This window comes from Lagopus leucura, unplaced genomic scaffold (genome assembly GCF_019238085.1).
Source record: "Lagopus leucura isolate 7727_CA_CO unplaced genomic scaffold, USGS_WTPT01 34970-0_obj-0_obj, whole genome shotgun sequence".
NCBI lineage: Eukaryota > Metazoa > Chordata > Aves > Galliformes > Phasianidae > Lagopus > Lagopus leucura.
The window spans coordinates 1-11,443 of record NW_024968605.1 but is presented as its reverse complement, the minus strand read 5'-3'; the positions used below and the strand labels follow the sequence as shown (position 1 = coordinate 11,443).

The 11,443-nt window shown below is 65.8% G+C and overlaps 2 protein-coding genes across 2 annotated transcripts; one reads left to right on the top strand and one right to left on the bottom strand.

The window, feature by feature from the left end:
• The first annotated feature begins 211 nt into the window (after positions 1-211).
• AOC1 (amine oxidase copper containing 1) lies at positions 212-3,755 on the top strand. Its single transcript, XM_042894604.1, is given in 6 exon segments — positions 212-390; positions 392-472; positions 1,116-2,686; positions 2,779-3,067; positions 3,148-3,280; positions 3,365-3,755. Coding segments are annotated over 6 exon segments (2,529 nt in total). The 3' UTR covers positions 3,641-3,755.
• A 118-nt stretch (positions 3,756-3,873) lies between these two features.
• Positions 3,874-10,975, bottom strand: KCNH2 (potassium voltage-gated channel subfamily H member 2). The gene is made up of 10 exons (XM_042894602.1): positions 10,138-10,975; positions 8,570-8,957; positions 7,918-8,117; positions 7,592-7,844; positions 7,320-7,513; positions 7,027-7,126; positions 6,675-6,953; positions 5,913-6,099; positions 5,605-5,779; positions 3,874-4,843 (listed from the first exon to the last, which is right to left on the bottom strand). The coding sequence occupies exons 1-10, from the start codon at positions 10,828-10,830 to the stop codon at positions 4,679-4,681; spliced, it is 2,634 nt and encodes an 877-aa protein (XP_042750536.1). The 5' UTR covers positions 10,831-10,975; the 3' UTR covers positions 3,874-4,678.
• Between the last annotated feature and the right edge of the window lie 468 nt (positions 10,976-11,443).

Here is an 11,443-nt window from a genome sequence, read left to right as displayed (position 1 = left end):
GTCTCCATCCCCAAGGTGGGGGTCCATACCACGGCCCCCTGTGCTCTCTGCAGTGTTGTGAGAGAATGAAATGGAGGCGTGATTTCTGGGGCTGGGTGCATCCAATGTGCACCCTTTGATTTTGGGGGCATGGGGAGGGGATGGGGGAGTCAGGGCAGCACCTCCAGCACCCCCCCACCCCCTCCCCATGCAGCATGACCAGGACAAAGCCATGGGCACGAGTGGGGCCGTCCCGTGCCTGTCCCCGCTGTTATCTCTCCTGAACCTGGAGTTTGATCACGGAAAGGCCATAAAGAGTGCAGCTCCTGGCGGGGAGGGGCGGGTGGGTGTTGTGCCCCTCCCCATTGGCACCGCTGCTGCTGAACCCTGCAACCCCGCTCCGGCCTTGACCCGGGGGGGTGGAGGAGCCCGGGGGGGGGGGCGGCGAGGGCGGGACGGGGCTGGGAACGGGGCAGAGCGGTACCCACACGAGGTGAGTGAGGAGAGCTCAGAGGGGCTGCCTTTGGGTGCCGGGGGGGTGAGCGGTGGGTTGGGGGGCTCAGCTTGCGGGGCTGCCCCATGTCAATATTGCAACCTTCTGTCTGCATGTTTTGGGGCAACGAGGAGCCCCACAGGATAGCCCCTGTCCCACAGAGCTGCAGCCTTGATGCCCTTTTCTTGGGCACCCCCCCTGGGCAGTTGTGCACATTGTGACCCCCCCCCTTCCCAGCCCCGCTGCTGCTGCTGCTGCTTTCAGCTGCCCCATCCCCACAGATATCACTGCTCTGTGCAAACCACTGCTGTGTGCTGGGCACGTCACTGCTCGGGCACTGCTCTGTGAGCACAAGCACCGGACCCCTGGGACCCTCTCACCCTGCATTCTGCAGGAGCACGGGGACCCTCGTGCAGCAGGCTGGGGGGTGGCACAGCTGTGGGCACAACACCGGCCCTGCAGGGTGGGACCTTTGCCACGCAGAGCACAGTGTAGGGCCAGCTTTGGGCCGGGGGAGAGGAACCCCAGCTCTGCGGGGCGGTGCTGGGTGGGGGTCCCAGAGGAGGTAGAGCACCATGGGGCCAGGCGGTGTGTGATGCGGGGTTGGCACTGGCACCGTGCTCCCATCTGACCCCACACCCAGGCTGTGTCCTCAGGTGCCCGGGATGATGCATCTGCTCCGCCTCACCTGGGCGCTGGCCACGCTGTGCCTGGTGGTGGCCAACACCGCCCGCACGGCCGCACCGCCGGACAAAGCCTCCATCTTTGCCGACCTGACGCCGGCGGAGCTGCATGCGGTGCGGGATTTCCTGCGGGGCCGCCCGGAGTTGGGGCTGTTGGCACAAAGCGGGGACACGCTGGCTCAGAACACGCTGTTCCTGGTGGAGCTGCTGCCCCCCACCAAGCGGGCGGCTCTATGGCACCTGGATGGCGGCGGCCCCGCGCCCCGGCGCCAGGCGCGAGCCGTCATCTTCTTTGGGGCGCAGGCGGAGCCCAACGTCACCGAGTTTGCCGTCGGGCCCCTTCCACGGCCCCGCTCCTACCGCCCGCTGCACCTCAAGGGCGGCCGCACCGTGCCCTTCACTGCGCGGCCCATGACGATGCGGGAGTACGAGCTGCTGCACCGCGCGCTGGTGGCGGCCACCGAGCCGCTGTACCGCCTGCTGAGAGAGACCTCCGGCTTCTGGTACCACAACTGCACCCAGCGCTGCCTCACCTTCTCTGACATCGCGCCCCGCGGGCTGGCGCCCGGTGAGCGCCGCACGTGGTTCATCCTGCAGCGCTTCGTCGAGGGGTATTTCCTGCACCCCGTGGGGCTGGAGCTGCTGCTGGACCACCGCGACCCCGACCCGCGCCGCTGGGCGGTGCAGAGCGTCTGGTACAACGGGCAGTACTTCTCCAGCCCGCAGGAGCTGGCCGAGCGCTACGAGCGCGGCACAGTGGTGGTGGCGCAGCTGCCCGACCCCGCGGCCCCGCACCTCTTCTCCACGTACATCCCGCGCGGCCGTTTCACCACCAGCACCACCACCGAGGTGCACGGGGCCAAAGTGTGCGAGCCGCAGGGCCGGCGCTACCGCCTGCGTGGCAACCGGCTGGAGTACGGCGGCTGGAGCCTGGCCTTCCGCCTGCGCTCCTCCGCCGGCCTGCAGCTCTTCGACGTGCGCTTCAATGGCGAGCGCGTGGCCTACGAGGTGAGCGTGCAGGAGGCCATCGCCTTCTACGGCGGTGACACGCCGGCCGCCATGCAGACCAAGTATCTGGACGCCGGCTGGGGCATGGGCTCCGTTACCTACGAGCTGGCGCCCGGCGTTGATTGCCCCGAGGTGTCCACCTTCCTGGACGCGCACCACCTGTACGACAGCGAGGGGCCGCGGTGCTTCCGCCGTGCGCTCTGCGTCTTCGAGCTGCCCACCGGCGTCCCGCTGCGGCGGCACTTCGACAGCGACTTCCGTGGGGGGTTCCAATTCTACGCAGGGCTGGAAGGGCACGCGCTGGTGCTGCGCACCACCTCCACCGTCTACAACTACGACTACATCTGGGATGTGCTGCTGTACCCCAACGGCGTGCTGGAGGCCAAGGTGCACGCCACCGGCTACATCCACGCCACCTTCTACACGCCGCGGGGCCGCCGCTACGGCAGCCGTGTGCACAGCCACGTGCTGGGCAACATTCACACGCACCTGGTGCACTACAAGGTGGATCTGGATGTCGCAGGTGTGGCTGCGGGCGCTGGGAACGGGGCTGCTGCGCGGCGCTGGGGGACCCCCGGTGCTGCTGTTGGCAGCTGACGGCCTCTCCGCTCGCAGGCACCGGCAACAGCTTCGAGACGATGGACATCAGCTTCGAGAACATCTCCAACCCGTGGAGCCCCGGCGCACGCGTGGTGCAGCCCTGGTTGCGCCGGCAGCCGCGCCGCACGGAGCGCCAGGCCGCCCTGCCGCTGGGTGCCCCGCTGCCCCGCTATCTGCTCTTTTCCAACCCGCGCCAGCGCAACCGCTGGGGCCACGCGCGCAGCTACCGCATCCAGCACCACTCACACGCTGGGCGCGTGCTGCCCCGCGGCTGGAAGGAGGAGAAGGGCGTCGCGTGGGGCAGGTGGGGCCGGGGGGCCAGGGGGCGCAGAGCCCCATGCGCTGCCCCAGGGCTGACGCTGTCCCCAACCCCCCACCCTGAAGGTACCACCTGGCCGTGACGCGGCACCGCGAGAGCGAGGCGTCCAGCAGCAGCCTCTACAACCAGAACAACCCCTGGGAGCCCGCTGTCAGCTTCGAGAGCTTCATCCGCGACGATGAGAGCATCGAGGACCAGGTGATGAGGGGAGAGGGCCGCAGGGGGGGCCGCCGGGGTCCCGGCGCCACGTGCTGCGCTGATGGCCGCTGCCTCTCTGTGCAGGATCTGGTGGCCTGGGTGACGGTGGGATTCCTGCACGTCCCACACGCGGAGGACATCCCCAACACGGCCACCCCTGGGAACAGTGTTGGCTTCTTCCTGCGCCCCTTCAACTTCTTTGACGAAGACCCGTCGATGGCGTCGCGCGGTGCCGTCATCGTGCGCCCGCAGGACCCCGACTTCGCGCGCCTGGAGGTGCAGCGTTGGACCCCTGACAGCGCCGGGCCCTGTGTGGCACCAGAGCCCTTCTCCTACAATGGCACCTACTGGCCCGTGTGAGCACCACAGGGGGCTCAGGTAGTGCCTCCTGTGTCGCCCTCTGATCTGTGGGTCTGCGTGCACGGGGCCCCCGATGCTGCAATATTTCATGGTGCCGACATCGGCAGTCATCCTATGGCTTCTGTGTCCTTACAGGGCCACGTGCGCCCACGCATCCCCCCTATGGCGCTCTGCTCCCCCATCCCAGGGGTCCCCAGCTGTGCCCCCCAGCTCTGAGCGCACCGCACACACACTGCAGTCCTCGGTCCGCTTTATTGGGGTGCGGGACGGGGGCTCCTACCGCAGAAGGCGACATGCAGGGCGGTGTAAAAAGGCTGGGGGTGGGGGCACACAGAGACCTACGGGACGACGGCACAAACACGGCACGCGCGTTGGGGGGCTGCAGGGGGACCCTGCCCGCACCCCCCAGCCCTCCCCGCCACATTGTGCGTGCGGCGGCACAGCGGGACCTCCCCCAACCCCTGTGCCGTGGGGAGGGAGCGCGGGGAGGGGAGACGCCGGAGCCACGCGCTGCCCCACGGCGGCCCCACGGCAGACAGACGAGGACACGCGCCCACCCCAAGCCCGGAGAAGGCGCGCGTTTGCACCTTGCACACCAGGAGCACAGCGGGACACTCGCAGCGTCGCCGCAGCGGCAAGCACACGGACACGCGGCCCCACGTGTGCACAGAGCAGACGGGGCAGAGGGCCGCAGCGCGCAGACAGACGCGGACTCACAGGGCGCACATAAAGACACGTGTGCATCAGACGCATCTGTGCACGAGGACAGGCGTGCGCACACGGAAATGCATACACGCACACTGCCCCGCTCCCCCGTCCCCCCGCTGCAGCACTATGGGGAGGAGAAGAAGGAGGAGGAGGAGGAGGAGGAGGAGGAAGGGCGAGAGCAGCCCACACCCGCTGCCACCGGCCCGGCCCGGGGTTAGGCCAGCTAACGTGGGCGCAATGTCCGTGGGGACGGCAGCCGTGACCCTGGCGTCCTGGGGACGGGGTCCCGCGTCCGTGGATGGGGGTCCCGACCCCGTCCCGCGCTGCCCCCTAACTGCCGGGATCGGAGCAGTGTCTGTGCAGCGGCTGCGCGGGAGGCAGCGGGCCGGGCAGCGAGCGGCGGCGTGGGGACGGCTCCAGCAGCAGCACCACGTCGGGGGGCGGCGGGGGACCCCCAGCACCGCGCAGCTCTGGGGGCACTGGGAAGCTGGGAACCTGAGGGAGAGAGCAGAGTGAGGGGATGCGGGGCACCGGGATGGGGTGTGCGGTGGGACCCCCGGGTACGGGTTCTGTGGGGCATGGGAGAGAGCAGTGGGGCTGAGAAAATGGGGCACGAGAGAGGGGCTGCCCCAAACCTGGGGGGTTCAGCAATGGTCCGTGCTCACCATGAGGCTGCGGGATAGGGCATAGCAGAAGGGGCACCCCAAACCTGTGGGGCTCAGGAGTCACTCAAGCTCGCTGTGGGGAAGGTTAGGGTTAGGGAATAGGACATGGGACAGGGGCTGCCCCAAACCTGGGGGGCTTAGCAGTGGCCCCCCTGCTTTCCATACAGTTGGAAGATGGGGTTCAGTCCAATATGGACTACTCAGCTGTGTCCCCAACTTGCTGTGGGGCTGGAAAATGGGACAGGAGAGAGAAACTGCCCCAAATTCGGGGGGCCAGGTGTCACCCCAGCTCACCATGGGGAAAGAAGAAAGGGAAACGGGGCCTAGGAGAAGGGCTGCCCCAAATCTGAGGGGTAGAGCATTGGCCTCAGCTCACCATGGGGCATAGGAGCAGGGCTGCCTTACACCTAAGGGGCACAGGAGTGACTCCAGCAGAGTGTGGGGCTGAAAGATGGGACACAAGAGAGGGGCTACTCCAAATCTTGGGGTCTCTGCAATGGTGCTGGCTCGCCACAGAGCCGGAAAATGGGGCGCAGGGAAAGGGGCTGCTCCCAAATCTGTGGGATTGCCCCACATTTTGGGGGTGCTCACCTGAGACAGCGGCTGGATGGGGGTGATGGGGAGGATGGGCTGCAGCGGGCACGGGGGGGGACCAGGAGGCTGATGAGGGGATGACACCGTGCTGTAGGCAGGGGGCACGAGAGCAGCCTGGCGCTGCAGCAGCTGCATGATGGAGCTGATGTCCGCCGCCATCCGCGTCTCCAACCTGCAGGCAGACAGTGATGGGGCATGCAGGGGGCTCCCTGCTAAAGGGCACTGCTTATGGGGTGGTGAGACCCCCGGCAGACCCCCCGATCGCTCCCTGGGTCTGCCGGGGGTTTCACCACCCCCTGAGGTACCTATTGAGCTGCTTCTGGAGGAGGTCGAGGCGCATCTCCACCTCAGAGCGCTGCCGGCGAGTCATGGAGGGCATTGGGATCCCAAGGGCTGCGTGTGCAGGGATGGTGCAGCGGGGCAGTTCCTGGTATTGCCTCCCCCGGCTCTCCCCCCAGAAGCTGAAGATGTTGGAGACCCCCGAGAAGGCTCCTGGGGGAGAGGGGGGCGGGTGGGGAAGGATCGGTGTGGTGTGGGGGGTGTCAAGGGAGAGAGGGGTGGGGTGGGGGAGGAATGGGGATGCAGGAGCACGGGATGTGGGGATGCAGAAAGGAGGAGCTGTGGGGATGCGGGAGCTGCAGGGGGGGGTGGAGATGCAGAAGGAATGGGGATGCAGGACTATGAGATGTGGGGATGCAGAAAGGAGGAGGTAGGGGGACGCAGGAGCTGCATGGGGGACTGGGGATGTAGAAGGAATTGGGGGTGTAGGACCATGGCAGGGGGATGTGGGTGAGGAGGAGGAACGCAGGAACATGAGGATGCAGAAGTATGGAGGGGAGATGCAGGAGCGTGGGGACGCAGAACCAGTGGGGAAGTAGAATCATGATGAGGGATGCAGGAGCAGGAATGGGAGAGCATGGGGAACAGTGCTGCGGGAGAGGCAAGGATGCTGCAGGAGCGTGTGGGAGAAATGAGGGTGCAGAGCAGGAGATGGGGCTTTGGGAGATGCTTTGCCCACACAGAGCAGGAAGCAGAGAAGTGAGAAGCCCCCCACGTCCTGTCCCCACCTGAGAGGGGGTTGCACGTATCACTGCCCTCGCGCTCCTCAGTGTCGGTGGCTGTGGGGGCTTCACCTCCGGGCCGGGGGCTGCGGAAGGGGGAGAGAGCGGCGGCCCCCGGGGTGGGTGCTGGGTGCTCATCCTCATCGCTGGATGGGGAGCTGGAGGGCGAGCTGCAGTGGCACGGCTCCCACTCTGCTGGCCCCCGCGGGGCTCCCGGTGCCTGGCAGCCCCTGCTCAGCCTCAGCGCCTTCTGCCCACCACGCGGCTCCCCGGCGGCCTCCGCATCTGAGGGGGGGACACACAGAGGGGTCACGCACCCCTCGGGGCCCCCACCCCCCTCCACCCCCCGACCCCTCACCTTTCTCTGTGCGGCGACGGAAGGAGAGCTTGCGTTTGCGCAGGCGGTTGAAGCCGCTGTCCAGTTCATCGCTGCCCGGGGAACCGGGGATCATGTTGGTCTGCGGGAGGGAACGGTGAGGGGGTTCTGCCACGGACCCCCACGGCTGTGGGGAGTGAGCTATGGCACAGCAGCGGGAGCACGCAGCACCACCTGGCAGTGCCACGTCCCCATCGGCGCCGCGGCGCCGCGTCCCAGCCACATCCCCATGGTGCCCCCTCCCACCTCCACCCCCCAGCTGCGCCCTCCCTCACGTCGCGCAGGTTGAAGGTGATCTCCAGGCTGGACCAGAAATGGTCGGAGAACTCAGGGTACATATCCAGCACCTCCAGCAGGTCCTCACGGTGGATCTTGTGCAGGTCGCAGTAGGTGAGCGCACGCACGTCGGCATTGGACTTCCCCGGCCGCGCGTACAGGTTCAGCGGCTCCCCAAAAATGTCGTTCTTCCCTTGGGGAAGGATTGGGGCGCGGGGTCAGCCCACGGCGGGGACACGCGGCCACATCACCAGCCCGGCCCAGGGCTCACCCAGGATGGCCACCACCACATCCCCACGCAGGATCTCAATGGAGCCACGCGAGATGAAGTAGAGCGCAGTCAGCACATCGCCGGCGTGCACCAGCGTGTCCCCGGGTGGAGCGTGCGTCGTCTTGAACTTCATGGCCAGGGCACGCAGGCAGCCCTTGGTGGCTCCCTTGAAGGGCTTGCAGTTCTGCAGCAGGCTGCGGTTCAGGTGCAGGCAGATGTCGGCCTGCAGGCACTCGGGGAAGCCCTTCAGCACCTGCAGGGACGGGGACGCGGCGTCACGGCGCGGCTCGGCTGGCAGCGGGCGCAGCGGGGCCGGCGGTGCTCACCGCGTTCATGTCGATGCCGTTGGTGTAGGACCAGGCGTGCTGGAAATACTCCTCCAGGCGCTGGCGCAGCGGGTTGGGGATCTGGTGGAAGCGGATGAACTCGCGGACGCGCAGCATCTGTGTGTGGTAGCGCGCCGTGCCCGAGTACAGCCGCTGGATGATGGCCGACACGTTCCCAAAGATGCTGGCATACATCAGGGCTGTGCGGGGTGAGGAGCAGTGAGGGCACGGCGTGGTGGACGGGGCTGCCCCACAGACCCCACACCGCAGGGTTCTCCACACGTTGAGTTGGGAATGGCGTTGGGTGGGGGGCAGCACTCATGTGCACGCTCACAGCTATGCTCAGACAGACAGACAGACGCAGGATCCGCAGCACAGTCGCACACACACACATAGAATCATAGAATGCCTTGGGTTGGAAGGAATCTTAAGGATCGTGACAGCTCCAACCCCCTCATTGCAGGCAGGGACAGCAACCTCCACATTTCACAGCAGCCCAGGCTGCCCAGGGCCCCATCCAACCTGGCCTCCAACACCTCCAGGGATGGACGGGGCATCGCAGCCTCTCTGGGCAGCTGTTCCAGCCCCTCACCGCTCCCATAGGAAAGAAACGCGCGTGTTCCGCCCCCTGTGCATCCCCCCCTGCACTCACAGCCGATGAGCATGACACAGATGGAGAAGATCTTCTCCGAGTTGGTGTTGGGCGAGACGTTGCCGAAGCCGACGCTGGTCAGGCTGCTGAAGGTGAAGTAGAGCGCCGTGACGTACTTGTCCTTGATGGTGGGGCCGTACAGGGGGTTGCTGTCGTTCAGAGGCTTGCCGATTTGGTCGCCCAGCGAGTGCAGCCAGCCGATGCGCTGCCCCTCCACGTTGCCGATGGCGTACCAGATGCAGGCCAGCCAGTGCGCGATCAGCGCGAAGGTGCACATCAGCAGGAAGAGCACGGCCGCCCCGTACTCAGAGTACCGGTCCAATTTGCGGGCCACCCGCACCAGGCGGAGCAGCCGCGCCGTCTTCAGCAGCCCGATCAGTGTGGTGGTCTGTGGGGGGGCACCGAGTGCTGCGGGACCCCCACGGGAGGCCAGAGCCCTAGACCCCCGCTGCTCTCCATGCACGGAGAATCTGGGCTGTCTGTGTGCCCCCAGTCCAACCCAACTGAACCCTGGCCCCCTCCCAAATCCAACCCAACCCCAACTTAACCTAGCTCAACACCCTCCCCAACTCAACTCATCCCAACCCATCCCCAACTCAACTCTGTCCCCGATTCTACTCAACCCAACTCAAACCCATCCCCAACTCTGTCCCCAGCTCAAACCTTTCCCCAACTCAACCCCATCCCCAGCTCAACTCAACACAATCCCACCCCAAACTCAGCCCCATCCAATCTTGCCTCCAACCCAACACAACCCCAACCCAACCCCATCCCAAACTCAGCCTAACCCAACCCTGTCTTCAAATCAACAAAAGTCATCTCAACCCAGCCTTGTCCCCAACTTAACTCAGCCCAGTCCCATCCCCAGCTCAACTCAATCCAGCCCTGTCCCCTATTCAACCCCATTCCAAACTCACTCCACCTAATCCCATTCCCAACTCAGCCCAATCCAACCCTGTCCTATCCCCAACCCAACTCCATCTCCAGCTCATCTCAATCCAACCCAACTCTATCCCCAAATCAAACCCATCCCAACTCAACTCAACTCAATCCCATCCCCAACTCAACTGCATCCCCTACTCAACTCAACTCAATCCCATCCCCAACTCAACCCAACCCAGTCCAACCCAATCCCCAACAAAACCCAGCCCCATCCCCAGCTCAACTCAATCCAACACATCTCCATCCCCAACTCAACTCAACTCCATCACCAATCCAACGCGACCCAACCCTGCCCCTAACTCAACTCAATCCAACCCAACTCTCTCCCCAACTCAAACCCATCCCCAGCTCAACTCAACTCAATCTTATCACCGATTCAACCAACCCAACCCAATCCAACACCATCCCCAAACCAGTCCAACCCAACCCTGTCCCCAGCTCAACCCAACGCCACCCCCAATCCAACCCCATTCCCTACTCAGCTCAACCTCATCACCAACCCAACCCAACCCAACCCCACAGCAGTCCAACCCAACCCTGCCCCCAACTCAACCCTACGCCATCCCCCACCCAGCTCTGCCCCCACCCCATTCCCATCCCCACTGAACGCATCCCCATCCCCACACCTCCTCAGAGCCGGAGCCAAAGATGAGCAGATCGAAGGGGATGGCAGCCACCATGTCGATAAGGAACCAGCCCTTGAAGTAGTGGATGGCGATCTTGGCGGGGTGGCTCACCACCTCCTCGTTGGAGTTGACGTAGGTGGTGCGGAAGTTGATGAGGATGTCGATGATGAACATGATGTCCACGATGAGGTCCACCACGTTGAGGGGGCTGCAGGAGTAGCCACAGTTGTGCCGCTGGGCCTCCTCCTGGTCGTTGAGCAGGAAGGCGGCCGAGTAGGGCGTGAAGATGGCGGTGTAGATGACCAGCAGCAGGATGAGCCAGTCCCACACCGCCTTGAAGGGGCTGTAGTGCAGGATGGTCCATTTGTGGATGCGCGGCGCCTGCAGCTTGTACTCGGGGAGGACGTCGGCACCCAGGGACAGCACCTGGCCGGGTGGCAGCGGCTCAGCGCCCGTCCCGTGAGGCAGAACCCCAACCCGCAGGTTGTCCTGGTTGGGGCCCCCTCCCCAGTGTGGTGGGATGCGGTGGGATGTAATGGGATGCATTGGGATGCAACGGGATGTAGCTGGATGCAATGGGATGCAGTGGGATGCAGTGGGGTGCAGCTGGATGTGATGGGATGCAATGGGATGCATGCTGAGAGCAGTAGCCGGCAGTGGGGAGCAAAGAGGTGCAGTGGGGTGCGATTGCATGGCTGGTGTGCAGGGAGGCTCAATGGAGAGCAGTGAGGTGCAGCTGGGTGCGGAAAGATGCAGTGGGTGCAATGGAGTGCATTGGGGTACAGGGGGATGGAGGGGAGCCCTCACCTCGGTACGCCCCTGCCTGCTGAAAGTCCCCCCTACCCCCCCTTCCCCAGCACCACCCCCGGTGCTGCCGGTCGGGCTCCACGGAAATGGGGGGGATGCTTACAATCGCATCCCGCGGGGCATCTGCGGCGGTGGGGGGCGGGACAAACCCTGAGCTGTGCCAACACCTCCCTGACCTCCGACCTCCTGCACCCCCCGTACCCCCCCAGGCCCGCACAGCCCTGCGGTGGGGTTCCAGGCCAGGGGGTCAGAGGGGGTGGGTACGGCGCGGGGAGCCCCCCCCCGCACCCCCTCCGCAGTGCGCGTCCCTGCGTCCCGGCACCGTGCCCGGCAGCTGCGCCCGTCCGTCCCCGTACGGGACCGGCGGCGCCGGGGGGGGGAGGCAGGCTGGAAGCGAGGGGGAGGGCGGCTTTACGTAACCCCGAACCCCGGAGCGCGGTGCGCAGCCCCCTCCTCCATCCCTTCGCTGGTACCCAACGTCCTCCCCCAACCCCCCCCC